At 54.3% G+C, this 18474-nt stretch overlaps 1 protein-coding gene and 1 long non-coding RNA gene across 5 annotated transcripts in view; one reads left to right on the forward strand and one right to left on the reverse strand.

The window, feature by feature from the left end:
* Window positions 1-18012, forward strand: part of Cabin1 (calcineurin binding protein 1) — a 111010-nt gene extending 92998 nt beyond the window's left edge. For all 3 annotated transcript variants that reach the window (XM_040732462.1, XM_040732464.1, XM_040732463.1), the window contains exons 30-37: window positions 5428-5591; window positions 6321-6417; window positions 6759-7436; window positions 8916-8990; window positions 11648-11930; window positions 16035-16199; window positions 17064-17290; window positions 17434-18012. In XM_040732462.1, the coding sequence (XP_040588396.1) occupies window positions 5428-5591; window positions 6321-6417; window positions 6759-7436; window positions 8916-8990; window positions 11648-11930; window positions 16035-16199; window positions 17064-17290; window positions 17434-17580 (1836 nt within the window). In that variant the 3' untranslated portion in view covers window positions 17581-18012. The remainder of the gene's footprint in view (window positions 1-5427; window positions 5592-6320; window positions 6418-6758; window positions 7437-8915; window positions 8991-11647; window positions 11931-16034; window positions 16200-17063; window positions 17291-17433) is intronic.
* Window positions 1-18474, reverse strand: part of LOC121134342 — a 55488-nt gene that overhangs the window by 9582 nt on the left and 27432 nt on the right. The window contains exons 1-2 of one of the 2 annotated variants that reach the window (XR_005871432.1): window positions 2342-2521; window positions 1991-2106 (exon numbers count right to left, since the gene is read on the reverse strand). This is a non-coding gene — a long non-coding RNA (uncharacterized LOC121134342). Of the gene's footprint in view, window positions 1-1990; window positions 2107-2341; window positions 2522-18474 lie in introns of those variants that run through there. The other variant, XR_005871431.1, reaches the window with a different exon arrangement.

Genomic DNA, 18474 nt, shown 5'->3' on the forward strand with positions numbered 1-18474 from the left:
TAGTAGTCCACCTGTTCCCTCAGGCCATGCATCCTGTCCACAATCTGTTGCCTTTTCCTTGTCAGTACTCCCAGATGAGATCTTCCCTTCTCTTGCCCTCCTGGGCATGACACTGAGAATGGCAAATCAGAACAAGTGTCATATCTCAGTCCTGTGGCAGCAAGGGACAGCTAGGGAAAACAGCTAAGCCCTGGGAGGACCAAGGCTGAAGGCCATCTCCTGCAGTGGGCCTCTGCAGCACCTGTGCTACCAGTAGAGGGACACCAGCTAGCTGCCAGCCCCCCATCTGTGAGCAAGCCTTCCAGGCTGAGCCTGCTCTGTGCCCCTTCCTTCCTTTGGGAGTATTAGAGAGAGCCATTGGGAGAGGCTTTGTGGTCCCACCGTCATTGGACATCCTTGAACAGGTCTCCTGAGCTCACTTACCCTTTCTGGGAAAGAGGACTGTGTTGGAGCGTCTCTGCCAATGTGGCAAGGCCTCACCCCTCCTCCCCCACTCCCATCTGGCTCTGCCTGGGCTATTTCTCTCCCCCAACTTCTTTCCAAAGACACCCTTCTAAGCAGATTCCTGGGGTTCTCTGTGCCTTGGAGAAGGGGCTCTTGGAGACTCTGTGACTGAATGGCAGGAATCTCAGAACAGCCATGGGCTACTCTGTACTGTTACTCCAGAGTGCTCCAGGAGAACCACATCTAAATCTGAGTCTGTGGCATCTGGTTGCTGGGATATTTGGCTCTGGGCTGAATAAAAGAGGCTGTGTTCAGCGGCCCCCAGGTCAGGTATTTAGGTCTTGAGGTCCAGAAGTGTGTATAGATGAGCTCTTCTGCCTACACCAAGGCCTGTAGGGGAGTATGGGTTGGCTGCTGAGTCAGTAATATAGAGAAAGAGGAGCCTGGGCCTCATCAGGAATGAGCCCCCTCCCCCTGACCGCTGTATGCAGGGATGTCATGAGATGGTAGCCCAGGCACAGCCTTACCCAGGCAGAGTGCTCCATACCTACAGGAGCTCTGGGGTGTACTACTCACCGAGATTGCCATTAGTGGAAGCAGAGCCTCACCCACCTCCTGGCCAGGCCTGTCCTCCCACACTGCTCTCCCATCCATTGTGAGTAGATGAGCGTTTGTGGGTGCTACCACAGGCTAACCTACTACCTCCACTAGCACAGCTCTCTGCTCCCACAAGAAAGGCTTCAGGAACCCTCAGAGCAGTGACCATGCTCCGCCTCCATGTACCCCGAGATTCACATTACTGTGGGGTACAGCTCCTGAAGCCTCATTGTCTCCACAGCATTAAGAGGACACTGTGAGGAGGGTTTGGGAGCTTGTGTCCAGCCTTTAAGCCCACAGTCTGGGATTGTATAAATTATTCAGTTGTTAGTGTGTGTTTTGGTGACTTCATCTGTCATCAAGGAGCCCAGAACTACTCTGAGGAGCGGAGATGGGCTGAGATGCTTGTGATGAAGTACTGGGCATGCAGGAGAATCTTGAGCACAGTGTGGTGTTTGGAAGTACTCTAGGGCTGCTGGGAAGGTCCCTGGCTGCCTGCAGCATAGTGCTCTGACCACCAGGGAACCCAGTTTTGGTGACACCACTGCACAGGATTCAAGTGAGGCTGATTAAAGACAGCATTCATGCCTGCAGGGGTGGAAAAGCATAGTCCTATGGAGGCCCTCCTTGTAGGGGTTGGGGTCCCTGATGCTCTCTGACTCCGACAGTGGCCGGTCCCTCAGAACTGTGACATCAGTTCATCTCAGGCTCCTTCCATCTGCCATGCCTCCTTCATACTAGGGCATGCCTGCTGCCCATGCCTCCCATATTAACTCGTTTGGTCAGCCCAGACCCTGTTTCTCCCTAGCATCTTCCAGAGGTCAGCGCCTTTCTCTTCTGGGCTTTGGGCTGGGTGCTGTGTGGCCTCTGCTTGGCCCCCTATCTTTTCCTTGGTGGGCTGTGATGATGGAGACAGAACAGAGCAGGTATCTACCTGCTGGATACCTACCTTCATCCTGAAAGGCCCTCTGATACCTTCTCTGGAAGTGGGTTTGGAGAGCAGTCAGGGAGAGATGAGTTCCAGCCTTTCCTTTTGGAGAGGGCTCTGCCCAGTTCATCCTGGAGCTGTAAACACAGAAGCCAGACTGCTTAGCTCAGGCAGAAGGCATAGTTGGCTTGTTTTCTACCCTGCTGGCTCATGACTCTGCCCTTCCTCAGTACAGCTGTCTCCAAAGGCCAGCTTGGTGGCCACAAGAACACCGCCCCCGACCCCCACCCCTCCAGGCTTGTCTCCATGTGCACACAGCCCCATGCTGAGAGGGCAAAGGAGTATTCCCAGGGGCTCCTGCTAGGAGTTTACCTGCTGGCTGCATGCCCAGGAAAGAGAAGGGATGTGTTAACAGAAAACGGGAGGAGGTGCTTCCCAGTGAATTCAAGAGTCCTGTGGAGCAGTGAATGAACAGATGAGGAATGGGTGAGCCAGACCTTGCCTTCAGCACTCCTTCCTTCCTCGAGGAAAAGGCCAGAGTAGAGCACTCTCTGCAGGGGCTGGGTTTCACGCCTCTAAGGGCTCATTTGGAATATTTGTCAGCGGCATCTGTGGTTCCTCTCTGCTCTTCCTGGGACCTGGCTCATTCTTTCTGAAATCAGTACTGCTGTATTATAAAAGGAAGTGAGCTGGAGGTAGGGATCCAGACCACATGCTGGACAGTGCAGCGGTGACTAGATCCATCTGCACGAATGTGATTGTCACCAGGTGCTCTGGGAGACATTGGCAGGAGAGCTCCCTCAGCCAGCCATGCTGCCCACTTGCAATACTGTTGCTAACAGAGCCTCCCTGTTGGGAAGTAGGTGTCTTTAAGAACTTAGGTCGTTTTCTTCTTCCACTGGTATTGAATATGATTCTGTCTCAGTCATCTGTCTTACCTGCCTGACCAATCTTTTTTAGCCCCCAGAGGGGTTTGGGTCCTTCTGCCTGCATGGGAAGGTGACCTGAGGTGCTGAACCATTAATCCTCAGCTTGGAGAATGAGGGCTTTTTCCAGGAGTCCTGGCCTCCTATGCCCCTTAACATCTGCCAAGTCTCTTCTGCTTCCCCAACTCACCCTACATGTGACCAAGCACCCTTTATGGCTGGTAGCACCTTCTCATCTCTTTCATCATGGTGTAACCGCACTCAGTGAACACTGGTCAGAACCATACCATCGCCACATGGCGCTGGCTGCCTTTTAGGGGAAGGTCAGTTATCCGTATGCAGTTCCTGTGTCCTGTAAGTGTGGGATTTGTATACACTTGGAGCTTGGAAGAGCTTTGTTTCCCACCTGCCCCATACAGTTGAACATGGAAATTTCCAGGAAGGGGGGGGCAGCGCGGGGGACAATATCTAGGATTGCCTGGCACAGATTGCTTGTACCCAATAAAATGGGAGGCAGAAAGCTTTAGGCATGGATACCCCACTGCTCTGCCAAGTTTGTGTCAGGGCCCTTGGGACCTAGAGCTAAAGCAGACTGTCCCTGGCCAGAACACTGCCAGCTGCAAAGCTATTGGGGAGGCTGGCCTTGAATTATCCCCACCATGTCAAGGAAAGCAAGTCGCAGAAGCTTCCTGGAAGAGGGAGCAGATAGCACGTGGCCTGGGAAGACATAGGAGTGTTGGCTGGGCGGTGGAAGGCATAAACAAAGGCTCATGTGCATGGAGTTTGTGGCTTGTGTCAGTTAAAGGACTCGGGGCAGTTGGAGAGGCTGTTGAGATAGAAAATTAAAAAGGCCAGTGAGACCTAGCTTGGTACACACGTATATAATTGAGCCAGGAGGGTCAAGAGTTCAAGACCAGCCTGTGTATATAGTGTAACCTGGCTCAATCAAGGACTAGGGATGTTCTTGGTGTTAACAGTGCTTGTCTAGCTCACCCAAAGTCCTGAGGCCAGTTGACTCTAGCTACCTCCGGGTGATTGGCTCCAGTATGTGTAACTGATACAAGAGAGTGGAATCCAACCATTCTTAGCTGGGGACCCTGGAGACACCAGTTCTTTCCTCGGCCTGCCTGTGTCTGCACTCTGTACCACGGGCTTGGAGGCTGAGGTGAACATCTGGGAGTAGGGCCGCTTCCCCTGCCTGTCCCTGCTCCTAGAGGAAAGTCAGCCCCATTCTAATCCCAATAATACTCCGCACAGTTCTGAAGAGCAAATCAAATTGGGGGGGGGGTCTTGAGATCGGGTTTGTCCTTGTAGCCTTGGCTGGCTTGGAAGTTGCTGTGCTGACTTACAGAGATCTGTCTGCCTCTGCCTCCTGAGCACTAGAAGCATAACGTGCACCACTGTGCCTGGCCCTGCATGCATCTCTGAGAAGTAGGGCAGACCCTCTGCCGTTCTCTGCCTAAAGAAAGTGGGGAGACATCTGGATCCAGGCTGAGTCTAGATCTCTCCAGGTTGGGGGGATATCTGGAAAAGGGCACCTGGTCACACCAGATGTCAGGGTGGCTCTCTCTACCACCCAGCCTGAAGAGCTGCTGCAGCCAGGTGTGGAGGCTTCCCTGTGAAGACCCACAGGGATCTTTTCCTCAAAGCTGTGGGGTGGTGAAGATCCAGGGCCTGTGCTAGCCGGAGCTTCTCCAGGGGTTGGCTACAGGGACCCCACAGGGATCTGTCTGTCAGCTTCTTCAGGCTGCCGAGGTCCTGTGCCAGATAAGTCTCACAAGTGTGTGTTCGCTCATCATTTCTTCCCTCTAGCACCCATGTTGCCCCTGCACCCTGATGGACCCCAAGTGATTGTCAGATCCCAGGCTTGTCACCAGTATACCACAGGGAGGGAGAGAGGGAGGGAGGGAGGGAGGAGGGCTAGTGGGCAATGCCTCATGGTTAGATGTAGACTCAGAGAAGAGAAGAGAGTCTCTACGGAAGCCAACTGATGTGACTGAAGTGGTGGGGGCCTAGGTATCTTCGGGGCTGCAGTTGGGGACCGGAGCTGAGGGAAGTGAGACCGTAGGACTTGGCCCCCAGCAGCAGTTAGAGTGTAACCAGTCCCCTCTGGCTCAGTGTTCCTCCCCTAGGAGTTGTTTCTGTATCTTTACCAGAACCTGTGCAGAGAAATGTATGCACAGTATGCAAGCCACCGCAGGGAACAGGTGCAGTGACCATGTGGAACGGCCATACTAAAGAGGGGGGGGGCCGAGGCAGGAGGGTTGTGAGTGAGCAGACTCAGCCCTCTCAGTGTGACTTTGACTTGGAAAAATGGCTATAGAACCTCACTTGTACTGTCCTCTGCCATGGATGAGGAGGAAAGGTAGAGGCAGCCATGTGCCTCTCCCCTTCTGGGTGACAAGAAGGGCCTGAGAGGTTCCTGGCTAGACCCTATGCACAGTGGCAGGCTTGAGGGGACCTCAGGAGGGGTGTCCCCAAAGCTCCAGAGAGATGGCAACCTTCCTTAGCCTGTCCTTGCCTATCCCATAGGGCATCTGGCGGATCCCGGTGGATGAGATTGACCGGCCAGGCAGCTTTGCCTGGCACATGAACCGCTCCATCGTGCTGCTACTCAAGGTTCTGGCCCAACTCCGGGACCACAGCACCTTGTTGAAGGTGTCCTCCATGCTGCAGCGGACACCAGACCAGGGCAAGTGAGTGAGACACCACACACAGCCTGGCTGGTCACCTTCCCAGGCCTGTCCCCACTGCTCCCACATGGTTCTGGGATCTTTTGGTCCAGAAGACACGGCCTTCCCTGAGGGACATCTCTTGGTATCTAGATCTCAAGGACTCCACCTCTCTGCCTCAAGCACGCTAGGACTACATGCCACTAGTCTCCATGTTTAGAAATCTCCCCTTCCACCCAACCTGGTGCTCTCAGAAACACTGACTAGTGTGGGCTGTAGGGAGTAGTCATTCAGAGAGTACCCTTAGCACCCCGGGGAAATAGGTGTGCACCAGAGACGTCTTGGCCCTCAAGAGCTATCGGGGCTTCATTGTCCAGAAGGATGGGACACACAGAACAGAGGGTGTCTGCCCCAGCTGCCATGTGTACAGGTTAGGGATGGTATACCTGGAGATGCAGCTCGCACAGGGCTAGGCTCTGTAAAGCATAAGCATCCCAGAAACCAACCTGAGGAAGAGGAACTTGGCCCCCAAGCCTTCCTTGAGCCAACACTTAGCCCACCATAGCACTGATGTCTGGCTAACCTGTAGTCCAGAGGGCTCAGGGCAGTCACTGGGACCAAGTCAGAGGTCCAAAGGGCACTTTGGGGGAACAGACTTAAATAGGTGGGAACACAGTCACTATGCTTCTGGGGTAAGTGCTGTACTACATGGTTTCTGACACTGTCCCACTTTTTCTCTCTGTGTGGCCACAGGAAATATCTACGAGATGCTGACCGCCAGGTCCTGGCCCAGCGGGCTTTCATCCTCACTGTGAAAGTGCTGGAGGACACCCTGAGTGAGCTTGCAGAGGTATGTCAGCCTGCCACACCTCAACCCAGGCCTGTGTATTAGGGGCTAAGAAAAGTCTGCTGCAGCCACACTTGGTGGCCCTGCACAGGGCCTCTTTGATGTCAGCCTCCCCCAAGCTCACATCGCAATGCTCCGGGAAGGCCAGGCTGTGCCATCCCGGAAGTGAGTCCCACTGCCCAGCCTGCCCCCCTACCCCCCCCCGACACTCGCTTACTCGTGAGGAGGGTGGGGCCCTGGGCCAGCCCAGCCTTGTCCAGCTGGCACGTGTACACAAGCAGGATGGCACCGGGTAGAGGGGCCGAGACTGGCAAATGCCACTAACTTGTCTGTTTTTCTTGCAGGGGTCAGAACACCCGGGACCCAAGGCCTGTGGCCTCTCTGGAGCCAAGATGACCACCGATGTCTCACACAAAGCCAGTCCCGAGGATGGCCAGGAAAGCCTCCCCCACCCCAAGAAGCTACCTCTAGCTGATGGCTCAGGACCAGGGCCTGAGCCGGGGGGCAAAGTGGGCCCTCTCGACCAGTTGCCAGCGGCCACAGACACAAGGGACAGCACAGACCAGGGTGGGGAGCGGAAAGACAAAGAGAGCCCCCAGGCAGGGTCCACTGAACCCATGGACACCAGTGAGGTTGCTGCTCGCCACTCAGACCTAGAACAGACGTCACCTCTGCTTCCAGGCCGCCCCCCAAGGGACCGGGGCCCCGAGAGCCGGTCCACTGAGCTGTCCCTAGAGGAGCTGAGCATCAGCTCCCGACAGCAACCCGCTCCGCTTGCACCAAGCCCAGGAACACCCACCACCGCCGCTGCTCCCCCCGCCATGGGAGCCCAGGGAGGTGGCCACCCTGAGGAGGCACCGCCAAGGCCTAATCGCAAAAGGAAGCTTCTGGAGGACACTGAGTCTGGCAAGACTCTCCTGCTGGATGCCTACCGCGTGTGGCAGCAGGGCCAGAAGGGCGTGGCCTATGACCTGGGCCGCATTGAGAAGATCATGTCGGAGACTTACATGCTCATCAAGCAGGTAGGCAGTCACTGCAACGACCCTGGGGCCGCGTCTGTCTTAGACGCCTTTGTTGCCTGGGCCTTGTGTTCTCCAGGAGGTTCCTTCTTGGCGGGCACCACATGTGCCAGGGCCCGCCCCTGAGGTGGGCATCATGTGTCAGGGCTCCCTTTTCATACTGTGTACTTTTTTCCCTTTTTTGGGGGGGTGCTGCTTTTTATTTTAGGGGTTTTCTCTAATGAGCAGGCAATAAGTTTAGACTCAGATAACAGTGGGGCATACATGTGAATTCAGCCTTTGAGGAAGACAAACCACAGTACAGACCCAGCGCTGGGGTGTGGGGGCCACCGCTGTGAGGGCTCTGGATACATTTGAGCCGCTTCCTGAGATAGGCGGCTGTGGTACCAGCCGAAGGAACAGAGCTGGGAGGAGCCCAAACATGCCACCCCAAAGAGTCTGCCACCCTCTTAATTTGCTTGACCCCCACCCCACGAACACATGTGTTATTCCCATAGGAAGAATCCTTCAGGACTTGTGCCAGTGCGAATGGGGTGACTGTCCCAGGTGGTCGGTTTTCCCAAATGGCGCCTTTGCGATCCTCCACCTACCTAGCGTTGTCTCCCATGAATCGTGGGAGCAGTGTGAGTGCTGCTGCTCTTCCTGCAGAGGACCTGGTTGTTTCCTATGTTGTCTGTTCGGGATACCCTATGCCTCCAGTCTCTGTTGCCCTCCATATGGGTTAGGCTTTCAGTCTATGGTGCATACTTAGTGTGGCCCGGGGTTCCTATCCTACTGAGCTTGTCGAAGGCACCTGCCATTGGAATCAGCAACCCACTCCCAAGGCAGATGAGAAACCAGCCTGTGACGGCCTCTAACATCGGGTTTGTTTTGAAACGGGGTCTTGTGTAGTTCATGCTGGCCTGAGACACTCAGTCCTGCCTTTGACTCCCAAGTGCTGACATGAAAACCAGCATGCACAAAGCCCAACTCTCAGCTGAGTTTGAAACCTTCATTGGGGTCTGAGACCTCTGTCAATCTCAGCCCTCGAGGACATAAATGACTGGCCTTGGAAATGTGACCTGAGGGTTAACTTGGAAGAGCCCTGACAGCAGCAGTTGGTACATGGGCCTTTGGCCTGCATCCTTACCCGGATGACAAACTTGGGTGCTGGGTGTTGGTCCTCATGATAAGCCACACAGGATGCCTTTTTTTTTTTTTTAAGATTTATTACGTATTGTGTTCGCCCTGTGTGTCTGCCTGCATGCCAGAAGAGGGCACCAAATCTCATTATAGATAGTTGTGAGCCTCCATGTGGGTGCTGGGAATTGAACCCAGGTCCTCTAGAAGAACAGCCAGTGCTCTTAACTACTGAGCCATCTCTCCAGCCCAGGATGCCCTTCTTGAGCTGGATTAATACAGCCCCTAAGGGAACAGGGCTGGGAGCAGGTCAGACACTGGCTGTGGCCTAGGTTCCCTAATTTCAGGCATCTCTCTATTCAGGTGGATGAGGAGACCGCGCTGGAGCAGGCTGTGAAGTTCTGTCAGGTCCACCTCGGAGCTGCTACCCAGAGACAGGTAGGTTCTGCCTTGCACACACACACCACCCCCTCCAGCCTATGCCAGCCCTTCATGCAGAACCTGTCCCACCAGAGCCTTGGGCTGCAGGCCCAGAAGCAAATGTGCCATGGGGCTGGTTCCAGCGGTCATCATGGGGGTTCAGGGTGTCTAGGCTTCTGGATAACGGGTCATGACCCCAAACTGGTAGTGCCTTGACAGGACTCAAACATACATGGATCCTAAGGTGCTATGCTTTGGCTCCTTCACAAGTAGAACGGACAGGATTGAGCCATTTGGCTTCAGCTAGAGAGGGCCTTAACCTTTGTGACTGGCAGACAAGTGATATCAGAAGCTGACTAACTAGGATCGAAGCAGAGCCCATTCAGGGGTCACCCCAGGCCAGGATATCCAGCTGCTGATGATGCAAGGGAAGATGGCCAGAAAGGCCAGCACATGGGATGGCAGTGAGTGGAAGATCCTCCTGGCATGGATTGAGAGAAGCCCCTCCAGACTTAAGTTAGAGCTCCTGGTGACCAGTTGTGGTGGCGCACGCACACTTTATAATCCTGGCACTCAGGAGGCAGAGGCAGGCGGATCTCTGTGAGTTCAAGGACAAATAATACTGCATAGAGACTGGGCGTTGGTGGCGCACGCCTTTAATCCCAGCACTTAGGAGGCAGAGGCAGGCGGATCTCTGTGAGTTTGAGACCAGCATGTTCTACAGAGCAAGTTCCAGGACAGCCTCCAAAACAATCCAGAGAAGCTCTGTCTCGAAAAACCAAAAGAAAATACTGCATAGAGAGGTTCTGTCTCAAAAAGGGGGATGTGGGCTAGACTCATGCTGAATCTTGCCAGGGAACAGCCTAGGAGGAGTTGGGAGGTGGCCTAGCAGAACTAAGAGGCACCCCATGTCAAGCCTTGAGAGCCTGCAGGTCAGAGGGTGCCTCGGTCAAGGCAAGCCTTCTTGTTAGCGGTCACAGTCCATGTCGTGGCGGGTCTGTCCTCTTGTCCACTTGTTTTGGGCTGCCTTGTCCTAGGAGCCCCAGCAGCTGACAGTATCTTAGGGGTCCAGACAGTCTTCCTCCTGGAAGAATGGGGCATGAGGGCCTCTACACTGTCCAGACTCTCGGTCTAGGGGCTGAGGGATTCATCTCTGAGATGCCGGCTGTGGGTCAGCCTCCTAGGTGAGAAGCAGAGTCCTTGGCAGGATTGACCAACCAGCCAGTAGGCCTCACCACTTAATCATTGCCCACAAAGCCTGCTATTTGGTGTATAGCCCAGGCTGGCCTATAACTCATGGCAATCCTCCTGCCTCAGCTTCATGAGTGCTGGGCTCAACAAGTGTTTATCTCCACCAAGCCGTGGTGGCGTTTCTTACTATCCCATGATCATCCCAGTGGGCAGGCTGTTCTTCCGAGTATCTTCCCAAGGCACTCCACTTGCACCACAGCCTGCATTTTGAGAAGGGCAGTTGAGACAGTTGCAGATGGCCTAGACCCATCTCTGGGCAATAGGAAGACACCAGACATTCAGAGCCAAAAGCCCCTGCCCTTTATGAATTTCTAGTTGATGTGGCAGCCTCGTGTGGGCTCCTTAGAGGCAGTCACTGGCTGCTGCAGGTGTTCCTGATTGAAGACAGGGATGCAGGCCTTGTCTTCCTTGTGTGTAATGTGTAGTCTTCTCCATCTGCCTGGGCCCTGCCGAGCTGTCTAAACCCCCAAATAACACACAGGACGCTATATTAATTATGAAGCTGTTGGCCGTTTGCTTGTTTCTTACTGGCTAGCTCTGACTTAAGTATTTAACCCATAATTGTTAACCTAAGTATTTCTCTTACCGGAGAAAAGGGTCCAGACCTCTTACTCCTGGCGGCTTTCATTGTATCTGCCTGTGTCTCTTTCCCAGAATCCTCCTTGACTCTTAGTCCCACCTATCTTGCTTCCCTATTGGCCAACAGTGCTTTATTCAAACCAATCAGACACATATTTACAGAATAATATCTCCCAACATTCCTGTGACCTTCTGAGGCCAAGATGTAGGTCTGGCTTCCCACAGATCAGACACCCACCGCATAGCAGACTTGTCTCCACCATGTAAGACATTTTTAAGAGAAACAAATGTCATGGGTACTAAGGCAAAGGGAACTGTATGAAGAGTCAGAGGCCTCTAAGAGCCTAGCTTCCAGGAAACCAAAGGCCAGGCTGCAGGCGAAAGAAAGACCTGCTTGACCAAGTTTGGTAGCATTAGTAATGCCTTAGGGTCTCAAGCTTGGGGATAGATAGTTCATTTTTCCCCTTGGAAAGTCACTCTCCTAGGTTCACCACCCATCCCTACAGCTCCAAGCTTGGGCCCTACATTCTACATAGAGACATAAAAGAATGGGTTCCTCCTAGATTGGCACTGCAGATGGGACAGAGAAGTAAAATAGCCAGGTCTTCATGAGGCCCTGCTAGCATGGGTGGATGTCTCCAGAGAAGGAGGATCTGGACTCTCAGCTGTGTGCTGATGTCAGCTGTGTCTTGGCAAAATGTTTGAGCTTTCTGGCACGACCATCCAGAACCTCGGAGTGATGCATGGTGTCTCCTGTGGGACTGAATTGGGCTGGCGTAGGTCTGGGCAGCACATGCTCAGAGGCTGCCCCATTGCCCTTCCTCACCTTGCCTTTGTTGTCACAGGCCTCAGGGGATACACCCACCACCCCCAAGCACCCCAAGGACAGCAGAGAGAATTTCTTCCCTGCGACGGTGGCCCCCACAGCACCTGACCCCTCGCCAACTGATGCGCTCCAGAGGCCCAGTGACTCCCACATCAAGCCTCAAACTGTACTGGCTTCTGCCACAGCTGTCATCAGTTCCCCTCCCTCAGCATCAACCTCTACCACAGACTTGTCCACAGATCCCAGAATGCCCCGGCCGCACAGGCCAGAGGCTACCACCAGCATGGCTTCTCTGGGTCCTGGTGAGTGCCATCTCCAGCCACCTGACAACCTGAGACCTTCATACTCTGCTTTCCCAGAGCCAAGTCCCCTCTACCAGCAATCCTTCCCCTATCGAACTGACTTGGGGGGTGCTCTCTAGCACCCCTGGGGTGACCCGGGTGCAGTCAACTGCTAGTCCAGGTGGCCGTTGCTGGCAGGCTTGTGTGTGTGTGTGACAAGGTTTCTCTGTGGCTTTGGAGGCTGTCCTGGAACTCACAGAGATCTGCCTGCCTCTGCCACCACCGCCTGGCTGCTGGCAGTATTTACGACTTAGTTGGAACTGCCTGTGTCCATAACTCTGGTAACTTTGCCCTCTATCTTAGTTAGGGCTTCTGTTGCTGTGAGGAGACACCATGACCACAGCAACTCTTACAAGGGAAATATTTAATTGGGTGACTTATAGTTAGAGGTGCTGGAAAGGTAGGTGAGAGTTCTACATCTTGCAGGCAACAGGAAGTGGACTGTGGCACTGGGAGTAGCTTGAGCACAGAGACCTCAAAGCCCACCCCCACAGTGGCACACTTCCTCCTACAAGGCCACACCTCCTAATAGTGCCACTATTTGAGCTTATGGAGGCCAATTACATTCAAACTAGCACAGCCTCTATGAGGAGGAGAGTGTGCCCTTGTCCTAGTCTCTGCCCCAGCAGAGCCCCACGATAACTAGGAAGATCAGGAGCTAGTATAGGCCAGGCTTCTGTCAGTCTGAGGCCCCCAGGAGTCTCCAGGACCACATCTGTCCCCAAGTGTAGGCATGACAAGCTGAAGCAGGACCAGGTCGATGGGCTTGTGAAGAAAATACAGGATGGGATGGAGATGGCACAGGCTGACTTAATCAGATAGGAGCTACCAGCATGGCGTAGCTCTCTGCCCAGCAAAGACCGGTCTGCCCACCCTTCCTCCTCTCACCGTTTGGACCTGGTCTGTGTCCTGGGCACCATAGTTGCGTGGTCACCTGCCCATACCTGGAGCCATCCCCGAGAGCTTGCCTGTCATCCCAGTCACAGGCTTGTGGTCTCCCCTCTCATCGGCTCAGTAGAACAGTTAGCCTCTAGTCCAGGCTAGGGCTGCCTGCCGGGGGACTGCTCAGTGACAGGCCCTGGGGTTTCACTCACTCCCTGGGTTACTTTGCGATTTGTGCCTCTGTAGGGAGCCCCTCATTTACAGGTGTACTCTGTGTCACCGTTTGTTCTAGAGGCGCCCCTGGCATGCATGAAGGTGGCACACCGAGCGGTCAGAAAGCTGCAAGTGACAGTTCCACCCCAGGTGTCTGGTCGCTCGTCCTCACTCTTAACAAACGAAGCCACAGTGTGTGGTCGTCAAGTTCAAATGCAGGAGGCCCAGGAAAGTTAGTTGTTAGTGGGCATTCAGGCCCCCAAAGGCCTAACCTGCTCCTCACATCAGGTTGTCTAACCTCACCTCAGATTGCCTAACCCTCTGTGCCCCATGGCTTTGGAGAGTCTGGGGACTGGGGCTCCACACCAGTGTTGGGTGGAATATTCCTGGTTAAGGTTTCCTATGCAGTTGCATTCAGGTCATTAGCTGATCACCTGAGTGGGTGATCTTCCCTCGTGGGTCTATTTGTAGACAATCTGGTGTTCTCCCTCTTGAGAGCCAGAGCCCTGCTAGGGGAAGGAGGGAGCCGTAGCACCTCTTGCAGCCTAGTTTCCAAGGTTGAGCATCACTGGGCCACAGACTGCCTTTTGAGTCTATTGGTGTCAGCTGTTCTGGTAGATACAGCCAGTAGACATCAAGACTGCTTGAAGCTGGCTGGCTACCTGTCTGTATTCCTCCTCTCCCTCACCTGTCTGCCTCCAAGCAAGCAAAATCCCACAAAAGGTTAGCTCTGAGAAAGAGTACCTATTTCTAGGTATATATTCACCAGAATTAATCACCCAAAACTAGAGTAAATGGCTTTTTACCACAGTGGCACTCTAAGAAACATGGGATAGAGATAACCCTCAACAGAGTCTCGTGCCCTCTCCCATCCCCTAACCAGCCTGCTCTCTCCTCCTGTACCAGCTGTCAGCACATGCCGCTTGGGGGCTTTTTCCGTGGACACCAGAGCTTTCTGGGGGTGATGTTGGGACCAGTTTGGGACAGACATGTCTTTTTAAGTCCATACCCTACATCTCTGGAACTATTTGAACCTTCATGGAAAGAGTGCCTCACCAGCCGGCTCCAGATCCCTGATTGGCTGGTGGTAGCAGCAAGGCTGGGTCTGCTGTTCCTCTGATAGTAGAGCCTGCTTACAGAAGCCCTCAGTGACAGACACAGAGGGGACTTCAATAGTAAACAGAAAGCGGGGCTAAGCAAAGGCTGAGATGCCTGTAGGACGCACTTCAGGGAACTTACTGGCGGGCGGGCGGGCGGGCGAACCAGAAGGGCACTGCCAAGGAGGCCCTGCTGGGTGCTTTCTCCAAGGCAGACAGCTCTGCCTCCCTACCAGGCTGCCCCAACTTTGCTTTCCTGCTGCTGCCTTACCAGACTGTGCCTCTGAGCCCACCTCAGAGAAGTCAGGCCTGTTGATTCATATCACCTAGAAAGATGAGGTTTTGTTTGGTTTTAGCTTTTTGAGCAGGGTCTCGGGTAGTCCAGGCTGGCCTCTAGCTTGTCACAACCCACCAAATGCTGAAATCATAGACACGGGCCTTCACACCCAACTCAAAGACAGATATTTCTTCTCCCTACCTGTGAATCCTGACCCCCACCTCTGCTACTCAAGGAACCCCTGCTTAAGGGGCCATCCGGCCACATCAGGTTGAGTGCTGCCCCCTATGGGCAGATACAGTATTGGCTCAGGACTCAGGGAAGGCAGCTTGGTGGGTGTGTACCCAGCTTTCTATCTTGCAAATAGGAGGTGGTGCTGGGGATGCTGCAGGAGAACCCTGAGGTGCTCCGTGCTGCTAGTCGTTGTTTGTCTATGACCTAAACTGCCAGGCATTGAAGACAAGACGGGGAGTGGCTCAGATCAGGGGAGATATGGTCTTCTCCAACCTGGGTGTGGTGGTGCATACCTTCCTCAGGAGGCTGAAGCTAGCCATCCCATGAACCTCTCCTGGGCTCCATAGCAAGAGCTCTTCTGTAAATAAAGAGATGAGAAAGAGGAGACCTCTGGACCCTGGAGCACTGTGTGGAGATTTAGGTGGGACAGTTCTGTGGCACTCAGGCCCCAGCCTTTTCCTTGCTGGAAGAAGGGGATGGCTGTTCCTGGCAGAAGCCTGGGGGGCAGGGTGAAAGCTGAGCAGATAGTGCACCTGAATGAGCTGAATGAGCAGGAAGGAGGGAGCCACCTGCAAGACCTTCAAGGAGGCGGGAAACAGATCCTAACTAGTAATACAGGTATGCTGTTGGCCCTGATTCCATCCCGTCTTTGGCACATGTGACCACTTCCAAGCCCCTGCCTTGTGCCAGGGAAGGAGGAATTTTGCCCAGCAGGAAGATATGGTGCCCTCATGTTCTCTGTCTACTTTGGCCTTAGTGGCTTGAATGGTTTTTGACTGCAGTTGTGATTTCCATTCCTATGAACCAGAAAAGGGACGGCCCACCCGACAGCCATGTGGTGAGGTCTTACCGAGGTCAAGAGCTGAGTCCCTGTGGGCAGCTGAGACAGGGCACAGACATATCTCTCTCTGTGGCTCATTTCTGTCAGGACAAACGGACAGGGCATCAGGCCATGAAGAGTAGGCAGGGCTCTGGTTATGTCAGGACAAACGGACAGGGCATCAGCCCATAAAGATAGGCAGGGCTCTGGTTATGTCAGGCACAGCTGCTCCACTTGGTGACTCTCTCTCCCTGTCTCCTCTGTGTCCCTCTCTTTTGTGTCGTTCCTCTCTCCCTCCCCTTGAGGTGTGATAAATACCTTGAAATTATCAGCCTATGCCTTCATGCAGCAGAAGAATGCTGGTTCCTGGTTCCTGTGGAGTTGGGAGCCACCTAATCCCAAAGTTCCCATGTTGACCACATGTTCTAGGGCATAGTCTGGGCCTACAAGGCCTGTCACAGAGGCACAGGGATCTGGCAAGGGAACCTGTCCCCATCCCCATGAAATGGGGTGTAACTTGCAGTTGGTCTGTGTCTCCATAGAGAGAGAAGAGCCATCAGGAGTGGCAGAAGGTGCCAGCTTCCCACCCCAGGAACCACGGCACAGTCACCAGATGAAAATGGCTGTCACAGGTCCCCTGGTTGAGCAGCACTGCTGGTCAGTGGAGGCTGCTTGCCAGACAGGTGCCGAGCCCACCTGTAGCCAAGGTAAGGTCAGTGGAGAGCAGCCCAGCGCAGCTCCACCATGCTGTTCTCAGACACTGTAGGTAGGCTTCCCCACAGAGGATCCCACTTGGTAGACTGGAGGATAGATGAGGAAGAGCCCTGGTTGGAGCCTGGCAGGGACCGTTATTGGGACCCTAGACCTCCTTTCACCCCAGCTCCACAGAAGGGTCCTACCGGTAGGGTTTGGAGTCTCTCTTAAGCCCAGAGGGGAAGTTCTGTATGGGGAGGAGCTTGGACCTGTCACTGAAGTTTCTCTGTGGGAATCCACCAGCCCCTTGAGACCATTTGGCCAGGTCTCCCATAGACCACTCAGGATGGAAGGACATGGCGCCAGCCCACGAACACCGGGCAAGGCTCTGGATAAGCTCCCAACTCCTTTTAAAGAGATGAGGCTAAAAGAATGTGGAGCCTTGCCAGGGCAGCTGGGTTATTCCCAGTTCACGCAGCTCCCTGGAGGCTGCCAGGTCTCAGATCCGCAGTCTGCCATGGCCTTGACTGCCTCCAGGAGGCTCAGCTCCTTACTCATCCTGGAGTGAGAGACAAAGTGTGTACTGGGCCCCCTGGAGTGGAATAGTTCAGAAGATAAAACAACGGTTTTGGGAAATCTCAGAGAGACTGCTGGAGTCCACCGATGCTCCTCAGAGCCCAGGCTTCTCCTAGTTGCAAGTACAAAACTATCATGCCAGTCTGCAACCCGAGGTGAGCCCAGAACTCTTTACGTCAGCGTAGGCCAGAAAAGAATCCATGCATGGACCCTCTGACTTCCATAGGAGGAACTGAGTTCTTAGCGAAAAGACAGGCAGACTGAGAGGCTGAGTGAACTCAAACTCTGAGGTCTCCCAACAGCCACCAGCACTAAGGTTGCCAGCATTGGAAGTACGCAGACACCCGAGAGCCACCAAGGCAAGGCTGAATCCAGCAGGACCAAATCCCGCCTCCTGTCCAACATGCCAAAACTGGTGATCCCCTCAGCCACCACCAAGTTTCCCCCTGAGATCACCGTCACACCACCTACCCCCACCCTGCTTTCCCCCAAAGGAAGCATTTCGGAGGAGACCAAGCAGAAGCTGAAGGTGACTCTGGGTACCAGGTCTGGTGGGGCTCAGGGAAGGGACTTGAGTTACGGGGAGGCGTGGGTGAGAATTTGGATTGATGTCAAGAGGGTTAGGGTAAGGCCAGTCACTCCTGACCATGTTCTGCCCTGCCCTGTGTGCAGTCAGCCATCCTGTCCGCCCAGTCAGCTGCCAATGTGAGGAAGGAGAGCCTGTGCCAGCCAGCCTTGGAGGTTCTGGAGACGTCCAGCCAGGAGTCCTCATTGGAGAGTGAGACAGACGATGACGACGAATATGGGATGGATATGTGAGGGGAGGGGGGGGCCACCCACCCAGAGCCCTACAGCCATACCCAGAGCGAAAGCTAGGCCTGGAATCCCTGTGGTCCAGACCCTGGGCAAGGCCAGAAGCCCGTGTGAGGTACCATTTCCCTAAGCCTGCCCAGCCCTCTCTACAGCATCCTGCCCCGGTTGAGGCTGTCCACACCAGTGTGTTGTCCAGAGGAAGATGACCTGTCTTAGGCACTTGAGGATGAACGGGCTGTGGTCTGCTCAGAAGGGCTGGCACTTTTGTTTGATGAATATTGACTTTCTTTACAAGCCCGTGCCCTCCTGGCCAGGCCAGGCCCACAGTTCATTGCCAAGATAGGCTAGCTTGGGTTCTGCTGAGACATCAGAGAGCCTAGCTCACACCACACCCTTTTTTGTCATTGTTGTTCTTTTCTAATAAAGCTGAGAAAATGGTCTTTGTTTCTCTGCTTACCCTGAGGGGGTGCCCACATGGTGCGGGGGATGGTACTACTGTTTAAAAGCCCCTGGGCTGCTGGGGGAGCCTCCTGGTGAGGATGGGCCTGTGTCTGAGAAGGTGTCAGGTTTCCTGGAGCTTCTGCAGTGTAAGGACACAAAGAAGGCAGAGCTGTGTGATGCCAAGGAGTTAACAGAAGGACTCGGAGGGGACTAAGCAGCTCAGGAGCAGGGGGGTGTGCCTGACAGGAGCAGGTACACCCATGTGCAGCCCAGACAGAATACATGTGGGCTGCTGGCTCAGAAGGAAGATTTGGGGCCTGAAGAATTGGCTCAGTCGTCAAGAGCCCCAACTACTCTGCCAGGGTCAGTGCCCAGCACACACATGGCAGTCCACATCCAGCTCCAACTCCAGTTCCAGGAGAGCCAATGCTCACCTTCCTGCTTCCGCAGGCACTGCAC

The sequence above is a fragment of the Mesocricetus auratus genome, unplaced genomic scaffold (genome assembly GCF_017639785.1).
Source record: "Mesocricetus auratus isolate SY011 unplaced genomic scaffold, BCM_Maur_2.0 Super-Scaffold_100027, whole genome shotgun sequence".
NCBI classification, from domain to species: domain Eukaryota; kingdom Metazoa; phylum Chordata; class Mammalia; order Rodentia; family Cricetidae; genus Mesocricetus; species Mesocricetus auratus.